Raw genomic sequence first — 27,796 nt, 5'->3', positions numbered from 1 at the left:
GGTCTTTCAGTAAAGAGCCCATGGATCTCTTGAGGGAGCCTCCATAGAGGCTCAGGAGAATCCATTGGGCAAGCTGTGTACAGTGGATCCAGCCAATTCTTTTCCTGGCATGGAAAGGTTGCGAAGAAATGATTTGTTGCAAACAGCAAATGTGACTAAGAAGCTTGCAACTTGAGAACACAAGAGCAGCAGTGCTGGATGGAGCCAATAGCCCATCTAGTCCAAAATTCTTCTCCCTCATTGGCCAACCAGGGGAAGCCCACATGAAAGATGTGAGTGCAAAAGCTCCTGTTCCCCGGCAACTGTGATTCAGCAGCATTGTGCATGACTAATCGCCATTGATGGTCTTACCCTCCAGAATTTGTCTGATCGTCCTTTCAGGCTGTCCAAGCTGGTAGCTCTCGCTACAACTTGTAGTAGGCTTGGCAAGGTTCGCTGAAGCACTGGCAACTCCCTCTACTGCAAATAATGTTGCTGTTGTTTTTTCTTGCCTTTTTACAGGAGTTCCCTGGTGGCTTCAGCAGGCTTGGAAAGCCAAGGAAGAACCCCATCTCCTTCCCCTCCTTACAGCAGCTCTCCGAGCCCATCAGGGTAAGAGGAAAATTGGATGAGAGCATTGGCACTCCTCGTCCCCCTAAAAAAGAGGAGTGTGTGACTCTGTTTGTGCAGATTTGATTTAACTCTCATGGAGTATCTCTGGGGCTTGGCTATACTTTCATGGAGTTTTTGCTACTAGAGGAAAGGGAGAATTGAATTCCCCTACCAGTAGCAATAACCCGAGTTATTGAGCTTACTGCTGCTTCTGTACTCTTATAGGGGTGGAGAGAGGGCACTGAACAGAAACGAGCTGGAAAGACAAACCTAGCAGAAGCCACATTTTTTTCCTAGGGTTGGATGGAGGAGACCTCATATTTTGATTTGGGGGAACAGTGGGTTCATAGAATCATAGAATCATAGAATCATAGAGTTGGAAGAGACCACAAGGGCCATCGAGTCCAACCCCCTGCCAAGCAGGAAACACCATCAGAGCACTCCTGACATATGGTTGTCAAGCCTCTGCTTAAAGACCTCCAAAGAAGGAGACTCCACCACACTCCTTGGCAGCAAATTCCACTGTCGAACAGCTCTTACTGTCAGGAAGTTCTTCCTAATGTTTAGGTGGAATCTTCTTTCTTGTAGTTTGGATTCATTGCTCCGTGTCCGCTTCTCTGGAGCAGCAGAAAACAACCTTTCTCCCTCCTCTATGTGACATCCTTTTAAAAACCTTGACAATCCTAATGCACCACTTTCTACAACTTGCCTACCAAAATCCCTTCACTGGCACCACCACACCCTCCAGTTGCCAGCTTTCCTTCTCCCTCTCTGGGCCCAAACAGCTCTCCCACTGTGTCAGTTACCATATTGTTCTCCAGTATAACTTCGTTCTCCCAGGTCTAGCATCGGGGTCAGTAATTGGTGGGCATTTGACAACGCCAACAACCCCCGGTAAATTAGGAACCTAGGAAGCTGCCTTGTACAGAGTCAGACTGTTGATCTATTGAGCTCAATGGGACCTTCTTCTGCACACAGAGCAGGTGCTCTAAGATTGAGCTGCAGCCTGCAGGACCACCACCCCAGAGCCTCCTGGCTGCTGTTGCCTCCTTCGGTGCCCTCTCTGAGCTTGCAAGCAGCGAGGCAGCATTCTCCACTTGCATCAAGGAGAAGAGAGGGCAATTGGTGTCTGTATCAAGGAAGGAGTGGGAAACCCACTAAACATATCTTCCCTGTCCAAAACCTGCAGCCGGTGTTTTGTTTGCTAAAACAGTTCCCAGCTCCCCTGCTCCACAGCCATAAACATTTCTGTGATCCAATTCTCCACTGCTCCCAGGCTCCTACATTTCCTACTGTTTCCTCCTCTCAACAGACCCTTCCACTTTTCCGAAAACCCATCCTCCCCTAAAAGTGCTCTGTGCTTTTTGTCCTGCAGCCGGCCTGGGCAGTTTTCATCAGGCAGCAAGCATGGGCAGTCGGTCCCCATCCCAGTCCCCACACAGATCCACAACTACCGGCGGATTGAGCAGAACCTTCAGTCTCCTAATCAATACACTTCCCCACGGTGAGTACTGAGGCTTTGATAGCGCTGAGATGTCTGGGAGACTGTATTCTTGTCTCGCTGCCAATGTTCTTTGGTATAATTGACTCGGCATCAATCAGTGTCGAAAGGTAGCAACCCTGAGGGTTGTTCATGAGCAATCTAGAGAACACCTGGGTGCAGTCTAGAGAATGTCTGGTATGCCCCATGGAAATGAAGGAGGAGCACCAGGCGGCAGGTTGCAGAATTGCATACTTGTCCAGTGGCATGCAATTAGCCTGTCTCCAACATCCTTTTCACAAGCTTGTCTGAAGGCTCATTATGATCTCACTGGGATTAAGAAATGGTCTTGCTCTGAAATAATTTACACGCAGATTAGGGACGCCTTGGGAACCTGTCTTGCCATTTCCTCATCTGTGGGATCTTATTTTGGTGCTATGTCACAAAAGAACTTTTTAGTAAATGACTATAAACATGCTCTCAAGGCTACTCTCTCACCCCAGTGAAAGCTCTTAGGTTGGTATGTACCAGGTCAGAGCCTTTTCTGTGGTGACCCAGGATCTCTGGAGTGTGGCTCATTCTTAGTTGGACTTCAGGAAAACCTTGAAGATCTTTTAATATCAGCTTGAATTTGGGTGACTTTATGTTGGCTTTGTTTTTAAGAACTGTTTGTTTGGGATTTTCATATTATAGCATACTAATAGGTTGCGTCCTGGCTTCGGAGCATTGATGCACTAAAAGGCTAAAAATGTGTGCAATACAAACATGGGCATTTTGATAGGCTTTTTGTTCTAGTTGCTTGAGGACATTTGGCCAGCTAATGGTCCACTCTTGTAAATGACTCTGCACTTTGTTCATTGCTGTTACTTGTGCTCAGAACTCCATCCCTGAACATCTATGCCTTTCCTTTTTTCAATCTGCATAACATGTTAGATTAACAATAAATGGTCCTGCTATGAGGAAAGTGCAATCTAAAATTTGATACAGAGGAGACAAGAGGGAGAGGAAAGGGAGTCTAAAGGCGGAAAACTGTTTTTGTTTCACTTATTTTCCCCCTTGATGCTTCTAACTTTGTTTCTCAGTCCTCTTCCTCCTCATGCAAAATGAGCCTTATGGTGCAATCCTGCCAGATGAGTTGCATACAGAAGGGCAGCCTTAAGTATTATACGTCTGCATTTGTTCACATAATTCCTTCATCCTCTGCCTCTTCTATTTCTGCCATCTCTGTTTCTGTTATCTTCACTCCTCTTTCTCCATTGTCGTCAAAGGAAGCTGCCTTATACCAAAGACAGACTTGGAGTCTGCTACAGACTGAATGGCAGTGGCTCTCCAGGGTTTTGCAAGCAGTGGTCTTTTTGAGCCCTAGCTAGAAATGTGAGAGATGGCATGCACAAGGTCCCAGGTTCAAAGCTTGGGCTACTTAGCTACCTACCCTGCCAAAAATTGGATTGGGAGATCCTTGAGGCAGGGACTTCTTTTTAAAGTTGGTTTTACTCTGCGTTGCACCGTTTAACATGGTTCTTTTATCAAAGTTGTTGAGCTTCTTTTTTCAATTTTGACTTGTCTAAGATCCCACCGCCTTTCGGATATTTTGCCTTTGAAATCCTGGCAATGTCCAGGAAGATCCAGACGTATGGCAACCCCTAGATATCATTCAATGAACCATATTGGATTTGGGATGCAATCCTAAACAATCTTATTGCAGAGTAACAACCATGGAGCAGTGCTTACTCAGAACAACTTGTTGGTTATTTAATAGCCAAGTTAAATTCCTTGGAATTTGCATGTTAATGCGGCAATATTTCTGAAGGGGAACAAAGCATACTTTCTTGGGGGATTTCAGATGTTGAATACGTGTGTCACCGTAGGTGCATTCTTAAGAGAAGCCTTCCCTCCCGTGTGTGTGTGGTGGATAAAAGAGAGGTCAAAGTGAGGCACAAATGACTCTTGTTTGTCATTTGCATTTTTTTAAAATTTGCATCTGTGCATTGGAAAAGTTATAGATATGACTTCTTGATGGAACAGTGGCACTTTCCTAGTCCATCAAAAGGCTTTATGTTTATTTTAAACTTAGTCAGGGTTGAGGATCATCTGGCTTTCCCGATGTTACTGGACTCCAGCTTCCATCAACCCCAGCTTGCCTGGTCACAACCATAAAGGATGCTGGAGTTGTAGTCCAAATACACCTGGAGGGGCACCAACTTACCCACCCCCCTGATCAAAGTGATTTGGCTCATCTTGGGTTTCTGTCCTGTTCGCCTTCTGCCAACAGTAGTCAAGTGAAACTTTCCGTAGGCTAGTAACTTTTATGAGCCTATTTACAAGGCTGGATTAGTTGCCTGAACGCTGCGGCTGTAATTATTGCGCGATATCGGCCCTGCCAGAGTGCTCCTTTCTTTAATGAATGTGTTTATTTACATTTGCTCATGTGCTTAGTAAGGCATCTCAGCCGTGCATCTTAGGCCTCTCTGCCACAGTCACATGATCCAGTTGCCGCATGAGCAATCCATGCCTGTGGCTTGGAACTTCAGCTGGGGAACAGTCAAGTTGCACCGGATGTATGGCCCCAGGCTGTGTGACTGACTCCTTCCATCCTGTGCGGGCGGATCTTCCTCCTCTATGAAATTGCTCAGCTCTCACACTCGCTGTTCTAGCAGCAGTGCTCCGGGATTCCAGGCTTCATTTCCTCCACGGTTCTCCCGAAACACAAACAAGTGGGGATGGGGGAGTCATACAAGAAATACAGCATCTCTAAAAGAGTGGAACTGAATTCTTTGGGGGCCAAGTTCCCACTGATAATTGGAAGCAAAGGAGAAAGCAAGGCTCCTCAAGGGTACAGTCATTTGAAGAGGTGAGTTTCTCTTCAGACTTTCCACAACGTGTGCCTGCCTGCTAGTATCACGGTCAGCACTGGGTCTTGCTCAGAGGAGAGGAGGTGAAGCAAGGAATTAAGCCTTGGAACCAGCAGCCAGAACTGAAACATGCCCAGGCAGATTCCTGGAAACCTTTATAGTTCTTCTAGGTCAGGGAAGCCATGGACCCCTTGAATAGGCAGAGTCACTGGTGTAGTCTCCTCCAACCTGTTGCCCTCCTGAATTCTTTTTATTGCAGGTCCTCTTGGCCCCAGCCAGTACTGATTGTAGTCTGAAAATGTCTGTCCAGATGTCTTTTTAAGAAACCTTGTCCTACAACACACATCTTTTGATTGCCTAACCTGTCCTTTATTTCCTGTGTTGTTGTTTTTTTCACACCTTTATTTATTTGGTTTTTCAGATTAAAGCTTTACAGCCACATATCGAACATACAACATAAAAAACAAGATTCCAAGGAATCTCTAGGACTTCCCTCCTGCCCTTTGTGGGTCCTATTGTTAATCATTTCCTCCTGCATCTTTTATGATAATCCAGATCTTTTACATCTCCATTGTGTCCAACTATAAGTGATATTCCAATCCTACTAACGATTTTAACTGTTTACAGTGGTTTTTAAGATAGGTTATAAAATTTCCCCATTCCTTATTAAAGTTTTGGTCTTCCTGATTTCTGATTCTTCCGGTCATTTTAGCATAATCCCATCAACTTGATCTGCCATTCTTCTCTGGTAGGGACTTTTATCTTCTTACCATCTCTGTGTTTTCCATGTCAGCCCTCACATTCCACGCAGTCTTTGGCAGCTGCTGCATTACTGGTGTCGGTGCCACGACGTAGGTCAGGGAAGCCACTGCGCACATTCCTGTGCTGCAAGCCACCAGTGCCTGGCATCGATTGCCACCTGTGGTCATTTTGATACTGGAGGGGTGCGTGTGGCATCAACACAACTCCATTTCCAATCAGCCTCCCCTCCATGCCCCTCTGATTCTCATGTACCTGCCTGTGCACTTCCTTGCTGTGTGGATTCCTCCCCTGCTTTCTGATTCAGCCTCTGAGCTCTGGACAATGGTCTTCTCCTTAGAAGAGGTGGCAAGCAGTTAGACCCCAGTCCGTTGCCAGCCAACAGACTCTTGATGGCTCCTGCCGGTGTGATGCTGCTATCCAAGTTGCCAGTGGAGTTGGGTGGAGACAATGCACATCAGTCTGAGCCCAAATCGCCAAAGGGACCGCAGCTGCATTTGAACAGCAGCTTTCTGAGGCTGTGGTCTGCCTTCTCAGTGCAACCACAGAGGCTGCCAGCAGCGTGATGCTTTTCTGCTCTGAGAATCTTTCTGTTCTGTTCTTTTGCTGCGGTTGTGTTCCTGCTGCAGCTGTTAAAGAGTGAAGGACTTGGAAAAACAACTGAGGTTCGTGCTGTTCCCTGAAGGATCTAGAGCAAAAGCTATCAATAAATGTAAACAAACAAACCGAAAGATAAACCTGTTGCGAACAACATCCTTTGGATTGTTCTTCCTGGTATCCTTTTCTGAGACATCAGCTCAGAGGGCTTCACCCTGATTCTTCTCCAGTCAGGCCGCTGCTGTTGCCACAGAATCCGTCCTGTCAGTTCCATCTTAGGTCTTCCACATCGGCCTTTATGAAAATCATCTCATGCTGAGCAGCCGCGAAGTCTGGTATCACACGAGTGTTACCATATTTCAGTGACTATCTTTCATCTGGAAATACAGAACCAAGGTGGCATTTCTTGTCTCTGCTGCAAATGTCTCCCTTTCCCCCTTTTTAAAGCCTCTCTTGCACCTCTGTCATTGGTCGCGCCGCTTTTTAGTGTTGCAGGTTCAATGGGTCTCAGGCCCATTTTCCCCATTGACTTGTGGATGTTATCGATACGATAGTGTAGGGGCAAGACTCAGAGGTAGAGCACATGCTTTGCATATTACTATTATTAATATTATTAATTATACCGCCCTTCATCTGACAATCCCAAGGTGATTTACAGCATTAGAAAAGTTGCGTGGCAAGGTCCCAACCCCCCCCTTAGTAGAATAAAGACACATGACTCAAATATTTAAGGTTAATGGGCTAAAAAGGCCACAACTTTATTTGTTACAGATGATGAGCGGTATTGGCTTAGGCATTAGATCTAACCAACTATATCTGACTCCAGCCCATCTGCAAGGAGTCCGGGAAGGGTTAACCACCAGTAGGGGAAGTCCTGCTGGTGCACATCAACTAGGAGCTCCCCTGGGCGTCACCAATAGGGGTCGTGCCTTAGGCCCTCACCTCCCTAGGTTTCGGACAGGGCCACCCCCCCTTGAATCTACGGAATACCCTTCAATATGTGGGGGAGGTGATGGCGCTACCTCCCCTCTTCTCTTTTCCAGAAATATTCCAATGCCTAACCGCCAAACCTTAAAAGTTGTGACAATTTGCTATGAGATAGGTGAAAACCAAGTGGCTGGTACCAATTTGCCAAGTGGAAAAATTCCTACCAGGCCCCTCAACAGCAACCAAGTGAAGTCCATAGCAAGCTCAAAAGAGATGAATACCTTAAAGGGCGGGAGGGTGGGAAAACCGGAGCAGCTGGAAGCAGGAAAGAGAGAGATCTTCCGGCTGCATCCTGCCTTTAATGGGCAGGCCACACCCCCGGAGCAACTGGATTGGTCAGCCTGGCCAGTGATGCAGCCGGGAATCCCCCAGCCGCACAGGGCTGGCTACCCACCCCCTGCGCACGTGGGGAGGGGGTCGTGAGAGCCCGCAACACCACCTCCTCCTTAAGGCGGAAGGAAGCTTTACTGTTTCCGGCCATGGAGGCATGCATCCAATCATGAAAAAAATCTCAGGTTCAGTCCCTGGCATCTCTAGGTAATGTCCCCTGCCTGAAGCCCAGGAGAGCTGATGGCAGTCAGTACAGAAATGAGTGAGCTAGATGGGTGAACTATTGGCCTGACTCTGTACCTTCCTATGCTTCTGAGCTTGTTCGCCATTTGCTTTTCTGCCTACTATGTTCCCCGTGGAATAATGGAGGTCAAATCCTTTCCCATTAGATCTGGAACAGTCAGAAGATCAAGCAGCAGCAACAGCCCACTTGGTTTCATGAAGGCCAGCCCTTCCCCTCCTTTTGCTGCTGGGGAGCATGGAGCTGTCCCAACCTCCAGAAGGTTCTCCTTTGGGGGCGCTAAGCCTTACACGCCATCCCCACAAGGTAAATTATTGGGTTTGCTTATTCCAGATTCTAGAAACCTCAGCGATATGTGTGTGTGTGCACTTTCCTTAATTCCAACCAGCATTTTGTGGGTGAATGCAGATATAGTAGCATAATTAGAGCAGTGACTCTGGTCTGGATGTGTCCTACCTATATTTGGTCCCATATGTGCCTGTTCCTCCCCAGGACTGAGAGGGAACCGTTTGAAAATGACAATGGTTTAAGGGAGGGACTACCAGCGAGAGGTACCACAATGCTCTCCATGTTGAGGGTCCAAAATTCAATTCCTAGCATCTCTGTTAAAAGGATCTCAGGAGGAGAGCTCAGAAAAAGAAGAAGCCATCACAGCAGACTATGCTGAGCTATTGTATATATTTATTTACCCTGGGCTTGGGGGGGGTCTGTCACCCCTCTGTGTATTGCAGGACTCTATCTCCTATCATCACTGACTGGGGCTGATGGGAGTTGGAGTCCAACACAAGTGGAGGGCCTCAGCTCCTATACTTTTGTTTTTACTAACACACACACACACACGCGCACGTGCACACACACACACACACACAGAAACTTTTCCAGTTACTGAGTTGTTTGAAATATAAAGAGATAAAAATAACACAAAATGCAGCAATATCAAAGTTCCATAATCAAACTAAACAGGTGTAAGAAGTCTTCAACTGAAACCTTGCTGGAAGAAATAAATCTTCCATTCCTTTCAAAAAGAAATCAAGAGTGCGAGGTTTCTAATTAGATGTCCCAATGATTTGACTTGATATAAACCAGCTTTACTGTTTGCTTCGAACATCTGAAAGCACTCATAACCTAAGCGAGCTTATGAACCTTTGACTAATTGTATCTTGACAAAACCTCATTGTTCCCTATGTCGGTTTCCAGAGGTTTGACTGGTATAACGGTGCCCCAGTTTGATTTAAAAAACAACAGCAATATTGCTATAAGCAATCTAAACGAAATATTTGCTATAGGGAGCGTTAAATTTATTGTCTGTCAGTGCATTGATGTGCTTTTTAATTTTTCAGTTGGAACAATTCCAGAGCAGCCTGACCAGACCGTTCTCCCTTCTCCTCCCTTTGGAACAGAGATGAGAAGTCGGGTGCCCATACCTGGTAGGTTGCCCTTGGCACTATCTTGAGATTTCTGCCCTTCCCTTGCCATTCTTTCTTGCTGATGCGTAACTCTGGGCATCCTGCTTCCCCTCTCGTCCCTCCAGGTGCCTCAGTGCCTGACCCTTCCCCTCGAGGGATGGGCTCCCGTCTCCACAGTGCTCCCAACCTGTCAGATTTGCATTCCTGCCGGCAGAAGATTACAAAACAGTACTCTGATCCTCTGGTTCCCCATTTCAACCAGGCCGCTGCTGGCCAGCCAGCACAGACACACGGCCTGCAACCTTGCCGCCCACTAAGGTCCTCGCCAAAGTTCTCTGAGTTTATGCAGAGGAGCCCCTTGCCAACCATAATGGGCTCTCCAACAAAGGTACTGTTTTCCCCCTGCCTTCAATGGGCTCTCGCTTGTGGTCTCCTAAAGCTGTAAATCTAGGACAGAGATTTGCAAATGAGCATCAGGTGCAGGCATATTAAGCAGTCACCTTTATTTTTAATAGCGCTTTTGTGTCCCATATTTATTGTATTGTGTTTTGTATTCTAAATGATATTCCATGGAATTCAAATTGCATTGCAATAGAACGGAATATAAGAACTAAAAGACACAATTAAAAATGCAGTTAAAACCGTGTGTTATCTAGCGCAGCTCATGACAGTTGCCACAACAAGCAGGAAAATATATCCCCAAGTTTTAAAGAGTGTGAGGGGAGAAGTTTGGGTGCCCACTGATCTTAGGAGGTTGTGTAGAGGGCAATATTATGAAATGGTGGGGGTAGTAGATGCAGCCCCTGTTTGTGATTGCATTTAATGCCTGTTTATGTGTGTATGGAGTGGGTGGGGGCTTTTATTAATAGCGGCAGAGATAAGCCATGGTGCAAACAGTGACTCTCTCACACTGAACACTGGTGAACCACCTCTCTCCACTCCTCTCCCACTTTTTGTTTTTAATTAAAAAAATAGGTCATGCCTCCTTTTGAGTTCAACAAAACCCCAAGCTCCCAAAACCTGCTTGCCCTCCTGGCGCACCAGGGCGTCATGATCCCGACAAGGAACAAGACTCTGCCAGACTTGAAGGACATGGGTCATTTCCACTGTCAGCAGGCAGGCCTAGGATTGAGGCCTATGGAAGAAGCCAAGGGCAGGTACGAAGCTGACCAGAAAGGCATTCACAATGCACACGACAAGTTTTGCTGTTATGATGGGCTGGGCTGGGGGGGGGGGATAGATGCTGATTTGCCACTCTCCTTGCATCCACATACCGTATTTTTCGCTCTAGAAGATGCACCAGACCATAAAATGCACCTAGTTTTTGGAGGAGGAAAACAAGAAAAAAATATTCTGAAGCCTCTTCAGGGCAGGGGGAGTGTTCTTCCTGCTGCCCTGAAGAGGCTTTGTGTTGCTATCCCAGAAGCCAGAACAGCAAGAGGGATCGCTGCGCAGCGATCCCTCTTGCTGTTCTGGCTTCTGGGATAGTTGTGCAGCCTGCATTCGCTCCATAAGACGCACACAACATTTCCCCTTACTTTTTAGGAGGGGAAAAGTGTGTCTTATAGAGCGAAAAATGCGGTGTTTTTTAAATTTCACATCAAGGAATCTTCAAAGCGCCTCAAAATTTCCTGTGTTGGTTATTTCTCAGGCTAAATAGGATTCCCAGCAAACCATATTCACAGTCCCTTTCTGGGAGTTCCGTTGGCTCCACATGCCAGCAACCCTTTAATCTCCTCACCCCAAGGTCAGGTATAGCAGGGGCAGGTAGAAAACTGAGTCAGCCCATTGGTTCGCCTAGCTTCATAATTGTTTGCATTGACCAGGCAGGGGACTCTCAGCCCTGCGTGGTGATGCTGAGCCTTGAACTTGGGACTTCCTGTGTGCCACTGAGTTACAGCCCTGCCTCCTCCACGGCTATAGGCTCCCGTCTCCATGATTCACCTGCTTCAAACCACCGCCTCCATCTCCATCCTTGTCTCCACCATGGTCCCCTTTTCCTGTGCCTCATGGCTTTTGTGCAACACACCAGCTCCCACAACTGCCTCTGCTTTGCCCATGTGTCAGATATTGTCCTGTGAAGCAACAGGATGAAGGCTCCTTTTATCAAATAATGGGGGGGGGAATGTCCTGTGCTGGACATGTGGGGCAAGGCAAGAGAGTGTGCTTCGGCCCACTGCCCTATATCCAGCAACTGTGGTTGGTGACGAGCAGCTTTGGCAGCAGAGGAAGCCCCTGGTATCGCCAGTTACCAGGGATAAGGTGAGGGGAAGGATCCTGATTCAGGCCCTGGAGATCTGCTGGCAATCAGAGTGGGCAGTACTGAGCTAGCATGGCCCGGTATAAGGCATATTTCCATATTCCTTAGGATGAGGAGCAGAAGCTCAGCAGTTAGGCGTGTGAGACACTCCTTGCGCAGCAAGTGCACACAAGAAGTGCTGTCTCAGGCAGGCTAAACAGGTGCATAGCTTAGTTTGCCAAAGAGATGCCACACTTTTCCTGCTTTAACAGCTGAGAGGTCCACACTAATGGCTAGCATCCAATGGAATGACTCCATAATTGCTCTCTTCCTCTCCTCCTCCTCCTCCTCTTCCTCCTCCTCCTCCTGCCATTTCCTCTGATGATATCCTGGATTGCCCAACATGGGGAGGCTTGGTCCAGCGCCAGATCTAATCTATTTATGATTCTATTCCTTGGTATTCATCTAGGTCAGGCATAGGCAAACTCAGCCCTCCAGATGTTTTGGGACTACAACTCCCACGATCCCTAGCTAACAGGACCAGTGGTCAGGGACGGTGGGAATTGTAGTCCCAAAACATCTGGAGGGCCGAGTTTGCCTATGCCTGATCTAGGCTCTCGATTCTCAGACATTTCAGGGGACGGAAATTCTTTCCTTGAAGCCATGGGAAGTAAAACAAACAAACATACATCATTTTTAAAAAATATTTTTATTAAGTCTTACATAACAAAAATTCAAACACATTGTTCATATCCTCATTTAGGATTCTCTGAATCCCTTGACTTCCCTCCGCCCTTCCGTGGTTACCATTATCAATCTTTCTTTTTCATCTGCTTATCTTATTTTCTATTTATTTATTTATTTTTTAAAAAAAATCAGCTCATTTTAAATAATTTCCCAGAATGCTTTAGTTATCTTGCACGTCCACCACATATTTCCAGCAAACATTGGAAGCAGTTCTATACATTTTTGCTAGTTTTACAGGTGTTGAATACCACTGATACATCATTTTCATGTAGTTTTCCTTCAACGCAAAGCATGCTGTAAATTTTAAGTCTTCCCTCCATTATTTTCCCCAAGATGAAAATTGAATATTGTGCCCAGTGTCTTGTGCCCATTTTATCATTACTGATTCAACTTCTTCGTCCTTAGTATGCCACTCTAGCAACAATTTATACATTTTAGAAAGTAACTTCACATTATTTTCCAATAAGTCCTTTTCAAACCTTGAAATTTCTGTACTAAATCCATTTTTCTTATCTATTTTCAAGACATCATTTCCTTGGTGGTGTTGCAGCCAGTTTGTCACTAACTGTCTTACATCATCAAAACTACATACATCAATTTTGTTTACTGTTATCGAAAAACTAAGTGACGAGCTCTGCTTCCATTTGTTCTGAAACTACCCAGGAAAAATAGGTGGGGAGCAGTTTTTTTGAAGCCAGGAACCATAGAGAGGAAGAGAGGAGCTCTGATGGGACAGGAAAACGGGACGGTTTCAGGAGGACTTTTGGGGGGGGGGGTTGCATAAAAGGAGGCTGCAGATTGCTCACCTGTGCTCTAAGTAACTGGCTTTTTAAAAAAACAATTGAGGAGTCTTTTCCAGGCTGGCATCCTTCAGATGTTTTAGACTACAGTTTCCATCAGGCTCAGGCTGATGGGTTACCTCATGAGTTGGCAACCCAGATCTGCTGCCTCATTGGCAGGTCTGAGGCAACCCTTGCAAATCTACCCTCTTGGGGGCTGAGGCTGAGCTCCATTCCAAACATTCAGTAGACCTCTCCCTAGCCAGCCAGCCAGTTTGCATTTGCCAGCTAAGGTGGGCTCCATTTTGCCTTAGATAGAGCCCTCCCAGCCTGCCAGCTTGATGTTCTAGAGCAGGCATCCCCAAACTTGGCCCTCCAGATGTTTTGGGACTACCAATTCCCATCATCCCTGACGACTGGTCCTGTTAGCTTGGGATGATGGGAGTTGTAGTGCCAAAACAGCTGGAGGGCCAAGTTTGGGGGTGCCTGTTCTAGAGAGGCCTTTTGTCCCTCTTTAAAGGCCACTGCACTTTTCACTGCAACCAGCCGTTAGGGAGCAGAAATCCACAACACCTGTGCATCCACCCGTCCCCTCACATTCACTTGTCTTGCTTCTCTCCTTCCTCCAGGTCGCTCAGCACCGGTCGCCTCACTGATCTCCTCCTCAAAGCTGCTTTTGGGGAAGCTGGAAGCAATGACAGTCTGAACAATGAGAAGCCCATGGAAATCACAAGTACGGGGAGATGGGAAACTCTGGGGTTCCTTTTTTGTTGTGCTCCTTTGTTTAGTTACTAGAATTGGAGGAGCTGTACACAGGGTTCTCTTCCCTCACCCTCTTCCACAAATCCATAATATCCTGACAACAGAGAGGTAGGCTAAGCTGAGAGACAGCAAGTGACTGGCTCAAACACCCAGTGAGCTACATGGCTTAGTTGGGGGGATTTGAACCATAGTCCCATCAACACTCTTAACTTCTAGGCTGACTGTGTTTCTATCTTGATAACTTTTATGGCTCTCATAAAATCTTAACTCATGCCATTTTTTTTTTTTTGCCATTCTTTCCTCGTAGCTCCTTCTGCTGTCTGTGGAGGAAACTTACACTCTGGGGCCAGGGATGGCGGCTCTGCAAGCCCTTCCCCAGTGGTCTTTACTGTTGGTTCCCCTCCCAGTGGGACAACCCCACCGCAGACCACCAGGACCAGAATGTTTTCAGGTACTGAGCGCTTCCTGCCATCTTGATACTGCTGTCCAGAAGGAAATTGGAGTTATCTTCATAGTTACTGTCCTGGCTTTGTGTCCTAACTCAGGGATGTGTGTATTCTAGGAACAAGGAATCTAGTGTCTCACATGCACATACGCACTCTCTGAGCCGCCTGACAGACTTGCTTCCCTGTTATGTCACAGATCTTGAGCTAGCAATTATACAGACAGCTTCCTTTTAAAAAAAAAAATTGTGAATTTTTGAGATCTAAGGAAGCTCAGGAGATTTGCCCCACCCCAAAGCTTCACTAAGTTCTGGGTACCCACTGGAGTACTGGTGCACACATGGAGACTATTTTTATTTCAGGAGAAGCACCATAAATGAGGAAGCTCCTGCTCACATGGAGCTCTGCTTGCAAGCACTGCCGTTCTCATTGTCATTGGGATGATAGTCCTATGAAATAAGGCTGTGTTTGGACTTTGCTTGGTGGAAAGGGATTAATAAGGATAGCTGAGGATTAAAATGTCACAATTAAGGGCTCATCCACACTTACATTTCACCCTGCTTTAAAGCTCCTTGTCTGAGTGCACCCCATCTAACTTTCCCCAGGAAAAGCTGCTCTTTAATGCTGATTCAGAACAAGCGGAAATTCAGGTTTCCCCTAAATTCCTGAAATTCAGAAACATGGCACAAAAGGAATCCTGGATGAGCCCTAAACTGGAGCTTAATCTGAATCAATAAATTAAACTGTGTGTGTTTGTTTTTCTCCTTTGGCCCGAAGAGTCACATCTAGGTAACTTTTGCTTCTGTGTTTCAACCCTTTTAGTGGGATCTTCCAGCTCTCACAGTTCGGGAGGGTCTTTCAGCGGGCGGCACTTCATCATGAGCGCTGGCGGGGATGTGCTTGAAGCCCCATCAGGCGTCAGATATACTTTTGCTGACCCCATCACTGCCAACCTGGAGGGAGCAGTCACCTTTGAGGCACCTGAGCTACCGGAGGAGACACTCATGGAAGTGAGTTGAAACCCACCTCCCCACCCACCCCAGAGACCCAAGATTAAAACATGAGGCGGAAATTCATTTGGTCCTCCACAGGTTCATCAGTGTTCCTCGCATTTCTCACCTTGTCAAACACAGACACAGTTTGGGTGCCTGGTGTGGAAGTTAACATTCTTGGCCTCCCTGGGTTTTATTAAAAGCAAAATGCTGGTCCTTGTGACTGTTGGGAGGTAAAAGAACAAAAATATGTTGTCAGTGTCATGGGGATTCAGCAGCGCTGAGGTGGGGCTCCAGTCCCTTACGTAGCTCAACACAGCAGCTCCCCATCCTGTCCCTGTTTGTTACTTCTGCACAAATCATGAGATATGGAAACATTTGCTGGAAAAAGATTCTAGCTACCCCACTTTAAGATGTTGTATTGTAAAGCTCTCCAGTGCCTCCGCCGCCATGTGGCTTTTCAGTGTTCCTGATCTAGGTGAATATTTAGCATCTTTGCCCTTTGAGGTCTTGTTCAGTCTTTACAACCCTGTGAAGTAGGTTAGGCTAGGGGAGTTATTTGCCACTTAAAAGAGCTTTGTGTCCAAATGGGGATTTGAACCAAGATCTCCATGGTTGTAGTCCAGTATTTGATCTGCTATGGCACACTGTCATTTAGGGCATGGTTTTATGGCTGCCAGTTTGTTCGTTAACAATTTTTTTGTATATTAATTGACTTGTGCTTCCAGGGACTTGCAGGCAATACTTGTAGCTTAGAAGTGTTAAATGAGGTCAAGTGGGAGGGAGTTCCAAAAGTCGTTTAGGCACCACATCTGGGGATAATACTGTGTGTGTGTGTGTGTGTGTGTGTGTGTGTAGAGCTGCAGTGTTAATTATCACTGAATACTATGTATTTGCGGTTTCTTTCCTTCCATTCATCTTTGTGATATATGCTGCTGCCACTTGACTCCCAGCTGCTTCCTTTTCCAAGCAAAAGAGGCCTTTTTAAAACTTCCCTCCTGTATTATTAGAAGGCTCTCCCTTGGCTCACTTGGTTGCTATGGACAGTGAAGGAAAGACAGCATCACACTGGGGCTTGTGTTCCCATGAATGGAGCGGAGGGTTGTTGTTGTTGTTGTTTGGCTACGGGAAGCCTCTCAACTAAGCCAGGAGCTCGCTGAGGGATAAAGCCAGCCTCAGTTTTCCATCTGTATACAGGAAGAAGAGAATGTCTTTAGAGGAAGCCTGCGAATCTGGAAAGGAGAGTAGAACTGAAAGCTCTGAACCGTAAAAGTTGAGACCGTTGCTAGGTAATAAATACCTAGTGAAATGTTAGTGGAGTGTTGTCAGAATGCTGTCTCGTCAGTAGTGAAAGCTTGAATTACACCTGATATTTGGATCGCGCCGCTGCTTTCTGAAGGAGACTGAATGTCAGGCTCTTTGAGTCGCAGCAGCCTGATTCCCACCCCCAAGCGACCAGGGCATTGCATTCTTACCATTTCCAGTTCTTGAGTCAGGTCTGCTCTTTCGCATTGTCTGCAAAGCTGCACGCGTGTTTAAAAATAACCAGTGATCCTGGCCGAAGAGGTGGTTCTCCATGTTCCAAGCTGCTATCTCCTGAGTGTGCAAAGGAGTTGGGCTAGGGAGACAGATGAAAACAAAACCCATGCGGTTGGCTGTGCCGGTGCTCGGAGATATGGGATTCCAACCCTTTAAAAAAAAATTTGAAAACTCACTCGGTTCAGGTTGCTGTTGAGCTCAAAGACATCAAGCCCTCCCACCCACTCCTTTTGTATGTGAATTGAACGAAAACCTCTGGCAAATGTGCACCTAGATGAAAGTGATGGGAGGGAGAAGAGGGGGGAGGGGGCAGTGGAAGGAAAGTAGGTCACTGTTTCATCTCTATTTATAGACCCTCAGCAGTTTCTATAGAGCTGTGCAAACACAGGCTCTGCACAAGTCTCAATCCCAGCTTTTTAATTTTTGAAGTCGTTAATTCCGTGAGTGGGCAGGTCCGTAAAGGCGGCTGCTGATTTGGCACCGGCTCCCTCTGAATGAGAACCGCAGTGGGAGCCATGGGAATGTTCCTCACCTGTGGCTCCCCTTGAACTACAGGTGAAACTCGAAAAATTAGAATATCGTGGAAAAGTTCACTTATTTCAGTAATTCAACTTAAAAGGTGAAACTAATATATGAGATAGACTCATGACATGCAAAGCGAGATATGCCAAGCCTTTATTTGTTATAATTGTGATGATTATGGCGTACTGAAATAAATGAACTTTTCCACGATATTCTAATTTTTCGAGTTTCACCTGTAGAGCTGCGTTGGGAACCCTGGGAGCGTGTGTTCATGTTTTACACCCATCCTGCCTCTTCCTTCCACTTTTCTTAACCGTGGCCTGGGAGAGTGTTGGCATAGGCCTTATCCCCACAGCCATTCCTTCTCGGAGCTCAGAGTGGCATTCCCAACTCTCTCCCCCTTCCCCCAGACTTATCTTCCCAATAACCAGTTCTTTTTTTTTAGAGGGTTATGCAGTACTGGCACCTCTTGTTTGTTTGTTAAAAAGTGTGACACTTACCATAACAACTTCATGAGTACCGGCACCTCTTTTTCTAGAAAAAGTGCACTGCCAATAACCCTATGAAGCAGCAGAAACAACAAATATGTTTCTGGCATCTTAAATGCAAACCAGTTTATTAAAAGAAGCCTGTGGACTATATTGGACTCTGAGTGAGAGAGCAACTGGCTTGGTTAAAGGCCATACAGCAGGGGTTTTTTTAGAGCATTTGTATCCCTCTCTTCAGCCAAAAAGGCTTCCAGAGTGGCTTCCTATCAGTTAAAGCAGGACAGTCGCTGCTCTCAGGAGTGTGATCTTCAAAAAACAAACAAACAGAACTACACACAAAGGGAAATGCACAGGCAGGGAAGAGGCCATCTGGCATAGGAACAGTTCAGGGGCAGAGGAAGTACCTGATGGAGCATGTCTTTCAACGCTGCTGATGGAAGGAGACCCGCTTCCCTGCTGTCCCAGTGAGGCAGCCTGATGCCAGGTGGAGGCTGAGGGACAGGAGGCCTGCTGGAGCCCCCCACCCCCCGATGACTCCCAAGGGCATGCAGCCCTCGAAAGGGGAAAGGTTGCCCACTCATAGTGTAAAGCTCACAGCCTAGGACAAGGCGTTGGTCTTTCCGTGAATCTGCTGCTTTCTGCATTCTAGAGCTGGCTTGCTAACGAAACCTCGTCTCCCTTTATCTCCCCGCTTACAGCAAGAGCACACGGACATCCTTCGCAGCCTGCGGTTCACCCTGGCCTTTGTCCACTACGTGATGGAGATAGCGGCCGTCAAAGGGAACACCAGCGAGATGAGCAGCTCGGTGGCCTCCGAGTACCAGCTCCAGGAAAGCGTCGTGGCTGACCAGATCAGCCTGCTCAGCAAAGAATGGAGGTAAAGGGTGATGTTTGGGGAGGTCCCCGAGAGAACTGCGATGGCCTGGCTTGGGCTCAAAGCAGCTTTGTGCCTCTTCCTCTGCAGCTGTGTGGATGGCAGCTCCATTAATCTGCTGGTGCTTCCTTTTTTCAGCTATGCAGAACAGTTGGTGCTGTACTTGAAAGTAGCAGAGTTGCTGTCCGCAGGCCTGCAGATGGCCATAGACCAGATCCGGGCAGGCAAGTTGTGCCTCTCCTCCACCGTCAAACAAAGTAAGCACTCTTCTTCAAATGCATGCACACAGGGGAATTCCTGATTGTGGGTTGTATCCCATGGTAGTCCTACTTAGGTCGGACCCACTAAAATTAGTAATAGCTATGAGTCGACTCTGATTAAGACTACCATCGCCTGCAACCAACTTCTCTTTTTAATTTTTTTTATTTATGCACTTTCACAGTATACACATCTTACGTTTTCATTCTTTAGTCACACTTCTGTTAGCTTGCTATGCCCCTATATTTTTAGCATCTATCTCCTGTGATGCTGATAGAATTGTCCCTTTCTCTCACCTTTGCAGTGAACAATACCTGCTCAGAAAAATAATCCTTGCATCCAGTGATGGCATTTTATCCATGTCCAGCCCCCGCCCCCCCTCTCAGAGGTCCCGAGAGGCCTTGGCCACTTCCGGCTTTTGAAACCCTCAGCTATCATACAAATACAAAATGACAACTTGCCAAAACAAAATAAGGCATAAAACAGACAGACACCAAGAGAGAGAAAGTGGTTTGTTTATATTGAGAGAACGTGTTCATCACTGTCAACTCTTGTGCCATCAGAACTGATGCATTTGTTACATATAATAAAACACAAGTGTGTTGTCATGCTGCAGTTTGCTTGGCCACAGACAGGTGGCGATGCCGACCACAGTGTGACAAGAGGTGGTGTTTAGGTGGTCCAGGCTTTGGGTGCCGAAGGTCCCCAGCACCTGAAATTAAAAGGATCTAGTTGCAGAGGATGAGAGACCCTTGCCTGAGACCCCAGAGAGGCACTGCCAGTTTGAGCAGTATTCAGGCAATACTCAGAGAGGTCCTACTTCTTTCTCCCCCGGCCCCCCTGCTATTACATTCCAGGGTGAAGTGAAAATTGAGTTAGCCAAGCATACAAGATCAATCTGTCCTGTGCGTACTTGTTTTTATCTTCCTCTATCTCTCTCAAATTAGGGACAGCACTGTTTTGCACTCTGTAAAATGTGATCGGTGCTACGGGTCTCCACATGTATTCCAGTTGCCCGTCTGGAAAACACGTCGCCTGATCTGAATGTTTCAGCTCTTAGCTATGTGCAAGGGCTTAACGATAATTGATGTGGGTGCAACTTAATAATTACATGTTGTGCCTCTGCTGTTAAATAACACACAGTCACTCAGCAGGCTGAATCATTTTGTTCCTTGGCACGGGATTCTCTGCGGGTACTGGAGGCAAAGGCAGAGTCCACAGAAAGGAATGATGTTTACTTATACGTAAGCATCGTATTACAGCACCATCTAGGGCACAAGACCAGGGATATTGGTGAGCTTGGGGAACTCAGTGCTTTGCATATGTATCAGAAGTCTTTGTGGAGGGCAGCCTTCAGCAGTAAGCCTGAGTTGGCCCAATGAGGACAGGGCAAGCAAAGAATTCTGGCCACAGAATGCTGTCTGGCTGTTGGGAGAGAATCTTGGAAGAGTTTATGGCTGAAAAGGATTATTCCTTGCTGCAACTCTCTGGGTTCTGCTGTGGAAGAAGATTCTGCTTGTGCATACAAATAAAATGGTGATGTTGTTGATGATGATATTTCAAGATTGCACAGCCCCATTCTCAGTTTTAAGTTATGTTTCCAAAGCTGCACACAAGAAAGGCTTGTGTTAAGAAACCTTGTGGGGGGGGGGAGCTTAGCAGCATTTTTATTCTTATTAGCAGCATTTTTAGCAGCTGCAGCAGAGGTTAAGGTTTCAGATAATAAACCAAAGCAAATAAAATGAACATCTGCTATTCATCATCATCATCTCAGGCAAGTTGAAAGGTGCCTAAAATTTAAGAGAGGAGGCACCCGATGGAAAGCATCTCATAAATAGGGTATCATTATCATCATCATTGAAGTAGCCCTCTCCCCAGATGTCACATGCTGTACCTGGGACAGTGAAGGTCGCTCAAAGAAGGGCCTCTGAGGACCTCAGTGCTCAGATAGGCTCAGGCACCTGGGAGTCCTTTGGATGCGCCAATTGGAAGCCATTCCCCCAATAAGCCAGTTCCCCAAACCTCCATCAAATGATGGGCAGTCAGTTGACAATGTTTGTGTTGGTCACCCTTTGCAAACACTGTGGCAAGAGACTCTTGATGTGGATAAGGAGTGGCCAGAAGCGAAGGCCGTCCTGTAAAGTAGCGTTATCCACCCCTTCTTCTCCTTCTAGTTGTGAGGAAGCTCAACGATCTGTATAAATCCAGTGTTTCCTCCTGCCATTGCCTGAACATGAGGTTGCAGAGGTGGTTATTGGACAAGCAGAAGCTCATGGATCGCATCAACAGCATCACGGCCGAGAAGCTCATCTTCAGCCACGCCGTGCAGATGGTAGGGAGAAATGCTTCTCATGTATACTGGGTTGCATGTGTGCAGTATTTGGGGGTTAGTATGGTGGCATTTGCTGAGCCCTAGGGATGGGCTAGGGCTCAGCCCAACCCCGTGGCAAGCACCATTTCCCCTCACCTCTCTGCAGGATACGAAGGGGCCCTAATAAGAATTTTAACACATATGCACCTTAAGTAGCAGTAGCAGCAAGGGCCGTGCAAACCGAAAGAGAACCCCACAGTTCTCTGGGAGTGCGTTCTTTGCACCTTTTGTGGGCTGTGTGTATTCATGGTGGTAGAATGCATGCAGACAGATCAATCCTGGGATAAAAGGGTCTCCAGTAACTTGGGGAAACCTTGGAATGGACACAGTAGATCTAGAACTAGCCTAGATGTACCAGTGACCTGATGAGATATAAGGCAGCATCAGATGGTCACTTTGCATCCCTCTGGCGTATCTTTGGGGGTTTTGCACTCCCTCAAACCACAGAGTCCTCTTTGCACAGAGTACCCCAGAGAGATTGGAAGCAGAACTAGACAGAAAAGCTCCCTGGGTGCTCTGAGTGAAAATGGTCTTCAGGAACTTTTACCAGCCTCTGGGCGTTGGCAGGTACTCAACTGTACCAATCCCTAGTGCCAGCCATGCCTCCCCAGTCACATCCCTCTGCTGTCTTCAGCATATTTTTAAGCATCCTTTCTGGGTGCCTCTTCTGAACGTCCTGCATCCCTCCCCCCGCCCCCAGCAGCCAAAACAGGAAGGAACTCCCTGCTATTGTCAATCTCCTGCTTTCTGCATAGACCTTTCGACGATGCTCTCCTTGGGCAAAATCCACATGAGAGGCACGTTCCTAGTTTGAAAAAGTCAGGTGATGCTCCCCATGATGCGTCAGTGCACAGGATCTTCCTGCAGGAGTGCAGCAGAATCAGCCCCTTTTGCCTATCCCTGCTGGCAGTGAACTGGAGTCGGAAAGCCACAGCAGAGAGATGCGGGCTTATTAAGAGGGCAATGTGAAAATGCATTCTATGCTTTTCAGCAGCCAATCAATGCGGGTGGGGGGTGTGAATCTTTGCTTATGTGCAAATCCAGTCTGTTGAGGCAGAGTTGCGCAAGCATTATATTTGCTGGCAGAGTAACCACGGGAGGCATTCTCTCTCCAGGTTCAGGCAGCAGCGCTGGATGAGATGTTTCATCACAGAGAAGATTGTGCACAGCGATACCACAAGGCACTGCTGCTCATGGAGGGGCTCCTGAACATCATCACCGAGCAAGGCGACATTGAGAACATTAATAAATGTAAGGATCGGGGAATGCTTTTTTTCTTTTCTTTTTTTTAAGTAAAAAAGTATAGATGTGATGGTACAGTACGGCCGTGCCATCCGTATTCTTTTTGTGGGGCGTTACCTGACGCTAATTGGTAAAGCACTGCTCAGAAATCATCTTGCTTCTTTTCCTGCATATGGTTTTTTTTATAAAATAAAATATAAAAGCAGTGCTTGTGCAGGTGCATCTTTAACAGAGGGGAGACTCTGAGGAGCTGAAAAACTAAAAGGCACAGCAAACAATTCCACGTTAAATCCTCCTAGCTTAAATGAGAATGCAGTTGGAGTGAGTGGATCATAGGCAGAGCAAATGGGAGGAACAATAAAAGAGCAGGACAGTGGAAAATCAAATGAACTGTAGAATTGTTGGGAAGGGATCCCAAGGCTCATCTAGTCCAACATTTTTTTAAAAAACCCAGCAGATGGCCAGGCAGCCTCTGCCTAAAAACCTCCAATGAAGGAGAATCTGTAATTCCCCAGCTGGAGGCACATCAGAGTTCAGGATAGAGTAATGCAAGGAAATTTCATAACCTTGTAACACCTTTACAGTGCAGTCCTCTACCTGCCTACTCAGAAGGCCCCTTGGACTTCATCCCAGGACAGGGTTATAGGAGTGCAGTCTTGGTTGTTACATTTCAGTTTCTACTTTATTCTAATCAACTCCACACACCTTAGGGATTGATTTCTTATGTTCTACCTCAATCACTGAGATCATCTGGTGGAGCACTTCTAATGGTTCCCCACATCCCTGAGGTTTTGTTGGCTGTCACTAGAGACCAAGCCTTTAACGTGGCAGGTTGTGCCCCATGAAACTCGCTGCCAGCAGTGATTCAGCAGGAACCAATCCTTCCTTTCATTAGAACATCTGTTTTTAGCCAATCAGTAATCAGTATCTGTTGGTGGTTTTGTGCTGGTTTTATTGTGTGTTGTACTCGATGTGTTGATGTTGGACACGGGTGGTGTTGTCTGAACCACTGAGCCTTTTGGGCTTGTCAATATTAAGGTTGGCGGTTCGAATCCCCACGATGGGGTGAGCTGCCATTGCTCTATCCCAGCTTCTGCCAACCTAGCAGTTCGAAAGCATTCCAGCACAAATAGATAAATAGATACTGCTGCAGCAGGAAGGTAAATTGCGTTTCCGTGTGCTCTGGTTTCTGTCACTGTGTCCTGTTGCACCAGAAGCGGTTTAGTCATGCTGGTCACATGACCCGGAAAGATGCCTGCGGGCAAACGCTAGCTCTATCAGCCTGAAAGCGAGATGAGTGACATACCCCATAGTCACCTTTGAATGGACTTAACAATCCAGGGATCATTTACCTTTACCTTTTACTCTGTCTTGAAGTATGTTTATAAAAGTGTGGATTATACATCCATATGCGTGCCTGGTTCACCAATAATGCTAAACTCCCCACCCCCAACATCTGTGCAGCTGAGACAAGGAATAAAGCAATCTTTTGTTTCACTTGTCTTGATTCCTGGCTTTATCATTAGATATGAACCAGGATTTCATGATTCCAAATGCATGCAATTGCAAAAGAAGCCACCTTCAAGCTATGGGTTACAAAGCTGTCTTAATTCAGCAAACTAGAGTTTACCTTAAACTACAAGTCTTGGTTTGCACATCACGGCAAACCAGTAATTGGGGAAAGTGAAACTGAGAGTGCTCAAGTCCAAACTTTTTCTCAGACTCCCAAAAGCTCTTGCAGATGATGCTCAAACCAGCCTTCCTCAGTGTGGTACCCTCCTGATGTTCTACTTCCAGCTCCCGTTACCTCCAGCAAACATGGCTAATGGTCAAGGTAGATGGGGAGAGGACTCCAACCATGTCTGGGGGGCATACAGATTGAGACAGCTGTGCCAAACCATGGCTTAGTGTTGTGTGTGAACAAGGAGGATATTGGTGTTGCTGCAAGGACAGCTGACCCCCAAAAATCTCATTTTCCCCATTTCCTTTCTCTTTCCAGGTAAAATGTGTATTGAACGCCGGCTGTCGGCTCTACTATCCGGCATCTGTGCATGAGGAAAATAGCCCTTAACTCTGCAGGTGATCATTTTCCGTCTCTAAGCACCTGCGACCAAGATGGCAAAGCACTGTATGAGCAAGCCCGTCGGCAACGAATTTATCGGACGTCCATGGCGGTTTCCCTGTTTTGGCGTCCTTCAAGGAGAACTTCCCCTGGGTCGGACATGGAATTGCTACAATCTTTGTGTGTGTGTGTGTGGCCACAATACAAACCGGGAAAAGATGGTGGTTGGTACAGAAGGCTTGTTCCCCTTGCCCCAACTCACCATCTGGTGGGAAACAGCTGGGTAAAAAAGGAGGAGGAAAGAGCCCTCCTTTCACGCCTGTTTTCAGAGAGCAGGGTTGCTGCTGAGTTGGCCTTGCCTGGAGCACTGAGGTCCACTGCTGGCGGTGAATGATCCAGACTTTTCTGCTCTTGGAATGAAAGAGATTTATCCAGAAGGGGGAATGTCCCTGTTGGCCAGTTCTGCAATCCAAGCCCTCGTCTGCTGATAGCCAATCACTTGGGAGCACTGTTCCTACTACGCCTCTCATTGTTCGCCGTACGGGAAGAGCAACAGCGGTTATGTGGCCGGCGTGGAAGCCAGAAGCTCGCCTTGCTCAGAAAAATTGTGGCTTCTTACGTTATTTTCCCCCCGCTGCAATGCTGGAAATCTTGAGTTCAGAGTCCCTCACCTACATGACAGACAGAAGCAGGGTGGGTTGGGGTGGGAAGCCGTTCCTCATTTCCTACGTGGACATGGGCAGAGCTAAAGAGAGCTTGTCTATCCAGACTGGAGCATTGGGACTTGGACTCCAAACTCTCTTGCTTTGGTCTCAAGCAGCCAAAATGTTTTTTCTTCGCCCAAAAGGGAGTCGTTCAATAGATGCATGCTTGCAGCCCTCTCCTCCCATGGCCTGCGTCTAAGCATGAGAAAGCATCTGTGCTGCTCTTGGCTGTTGCCCAGATAAGCAATCCCTCCTCCCAGAAGGGTGGGAAGCAATATAAGAAAAACACACATAACACGCATACTAGCTTTGTGAATCAAAGGAGCACTTTACGGACAACATGAACCTGAGCTTTGGATACTTGGCAGCCCCGCAGTGATCCAAAAACGTCGCAACTTCTAGGAATGCTGTTCCCCTGCCTTTCGCCTGCCCTCCCATTGCCTCACGCGTTGTTGGTTGTTTGTCTGTTGGGTGGTTGTTGTGGTTGTTTTAAAAGAAATTGCACTACAAGTGTGTATGTGTTTTTGTGCGCGTGTGTATACATATTCATATATATTACCACGCTGATATATATTAATATGTATATGGTATATAATATATAATGTCACTCTATGTGTTAACTGTACTGTATTTTATGCTTGTGAGGAGAAAAAGAAAATTAACAATCAAGCAGTCTATGTCCTTTTCATGACCAGCGGCGCTAGCGTGAAAAAAAATTCAGTACCATTTTGTCTTTTCCTTTTTTAAAAAAACAGATGTGCTGTTTGGAGGTCCAGGTTTTTTGAAAACTCAAGGATGAGATCTCGATATGGTGCATGCTTCATTCTTGCCCCCTCCATTGTTTATAAAAACAAATCCGCCCCTTTTTTGGCTGTTGTTGTTAACCTCTTCAAAGTTTTCTCTCTCTTCCCCACCTCGATTTAAGGCGACTAAGCAGCCAAAGAGAAAGAGGAGGCACACACTGTGTGTGTGTTTCGTGTAGGGCTGTGCTTTGTGTGTGTGCATTTAGGCTTGGGGGTGTTGTGGCTGCAAGCAAATGCCTGATAGGCTACCTTTTTTGAGTGATGTCCTTCACGCCCCGCCCCCCGGCCCTTGTGCATGGTTTTAATGCAACTGATCCAGTTTGCAGCTGTATTTTGTCTGTGCTGGGCAAGAAAGCATCCTTGGCAAACAAAACCTGGATTTCAGGCTTTTGTTTGGTTTTGTTTTTCAAAGAGTGGGTCAAGTATATCTATTCGCACATGGTTTGCTTTTCATCACTTGTGTGTATCCCCCCGAAAATATGTAAGGGACAGCCGTACTGACTTTGGAAACCCTGTTTCAAAGCTCCTTGCAATAGGTGTTGCCCAGTTGGTGGGGAATCATTTCTCACACTCACCCCTCCATGTGTTCAATCAGCACATTTTGATGGAATCTGTCGCTTGCCCCATCCCTTCAGCATGGCTTCTCTTATCTTCTGCTTCTATGGCAACTCAGCAGTGCCTAGCACAAAGGAAAGATCCTCTGTCCTTCTGATATGATACCGATTTCATAAAGGCTTGTAGTTATGGAGCCGGTGGTTGCTTGTGAAAGGGGTTCTACGCTGGTACGATTCACCCTGTAGTATTCCACACACACACACACACCAAGTTGGATTTGAAGTTCCTTAGGGTGTTACTGTGCACCTACAAGTCTTTCCATAGCTTGGCAATCCACATAGTAGGAATCCTACACAAAGCATTTCAATGTAGGATGAACCCCCTGTCCTCCTTTGCAGAGAACTGCCAGGGGCAGAAGGGGATCAGGAGCCTTGAAGTTGTCTCCCAACAGCAAACGGGCCACTTGGCCACCATCTTCCCTGTTATTGTGAGACCCGTATTGTATTTCTATTTAAATTAATCATTTCTAGATTTGCATGTATATTACCCCATGCAAATGTTATGTCCTCTATTGCCCTATTGGGTTCGGTACGGTTGGCAGTGCATTTTATCTTTTTGGCAATGCCACAGTGATCACCCTAGCATGCAAATGCATACACACACACACACACACACACACACACACACCTCGGGCTCCATTCATTCTGACACCTCCCTGCCAAACAAAATACTGTATTAACAAAACTGGTCGCGACGAGTGCCTGCAACAATACCAGAGGCAGAATGGGGGAACAGAACCAGTAGATAAAAGCAGAGACTCAAATCACCACCACGATGTGTTTCTTTCTTCCTTCGTTCCTGCATTTATCATTTGTATCCTTTCCCAGGTTTTCATGTTTCCCCACTGCCTGATAATTCTGCTTTTCCTCGCAAAAACATAGGCTGCTAATGCTGGGCATTTCAAGTCTTCCCAAGCTGCTGCTTGATAAATTGAGTTTTAAACCATTTATCTGAGTTTGCACCTATTTCCATATAAAAAGGATGGCAGTTGTGCGGGTGTGTGTGTGTTGCAATCAGCACCGTCTTAGGAAATGCATGCTCTTCAAATTTTTAAAAGAACTTTTTTAATAATAATAATAACCCATGTTGCCCAGTGAATTTGAGGGTGCTTTT

At 46.5% G+C, this 27,796-nt stretch overlaps 1 protein-coding gene across 3 annotated transcripts in view; it reads left to right on the top strand.

The window, feature by feature from the left end:
- Positions 1-25,934, top strand: part of ULK1 (unc-51 like autophagy activating kinase 1) — a 109,913-nt gene extending 83,979 nt beyond the window's left edge. For all 3 annotated transcript variants that reach the window (XM_053368192.1, XM_053368191.1, XM_053368193.1), the window contains 14 exons: positions 502-591; positions 1,967-2,095; positions 7,986-8,143; positions 9,178-9,264; positions 9,369-9,631; positions 10,219-10,400; positions 13,638-13,741; positions 14,078-14,221; positions 15,036-15,223; positions 18,453-18,631; positions 18,767-18,885; positions 21,061-21,218; positions 22,373-22,508; positions 24,499-25,934. In XM_053368192.1, coding sequence (XP_053224167.1) covers positions 502-591; positions 1,967-2,095; positions 7,986-8,143; positions 9,178-9,264; positions 9,369-9,631; positions 10,219-10,400; positions 13,638-13,741; positions 14,078-14,221; positions 15,036-15,223; positions 18,453-18,631; positions 18,767-18,885; positions 21,061-21,218; positions 22,373-22,508; positions 24,499-24,554 — 1,993 coding nt within the window. In that variant the 3' untranslated portion in view covers positions 24,555-25,934. The remainder of the gene's footprint in view (positions 1-501; positions 592-1,966; positions 2,096-7,985; positions 8,144-9,177; positions 9,265-9,368; positions 9,632-10,218; positions 10,401-13,637; positions 13,742-14,077; positions 14,222-15,035; positions 15,224-18,452; positions 18,632-18,766; positions 18,886-21,060; positions 21,219-22,372; positions 22,509-24,498) is intronic.
- The last annotated feature ends 1,862 nt before the right edge of the window (positions 25,935-27,796 follow it).

The sequence above is a fragment of the Podarcis raffonei genome, chromosome 16 (assembly GCF_027172205.1).
Source record: "Podarcis raffonei isolate rPodRaf1 chromosome 16, rPodRaf1.pri, whole genome shotgun sequence".
NCBI classification, from domain to species: Eukaryota; Metazoa; Chordata; class Lepidosauria; order Squamata; family Lacertidae; genus Podarcis; species Podarcis raffonei.
This window is presented reverse-complemented; position numbering and strand designations above follow the sequence as displayed.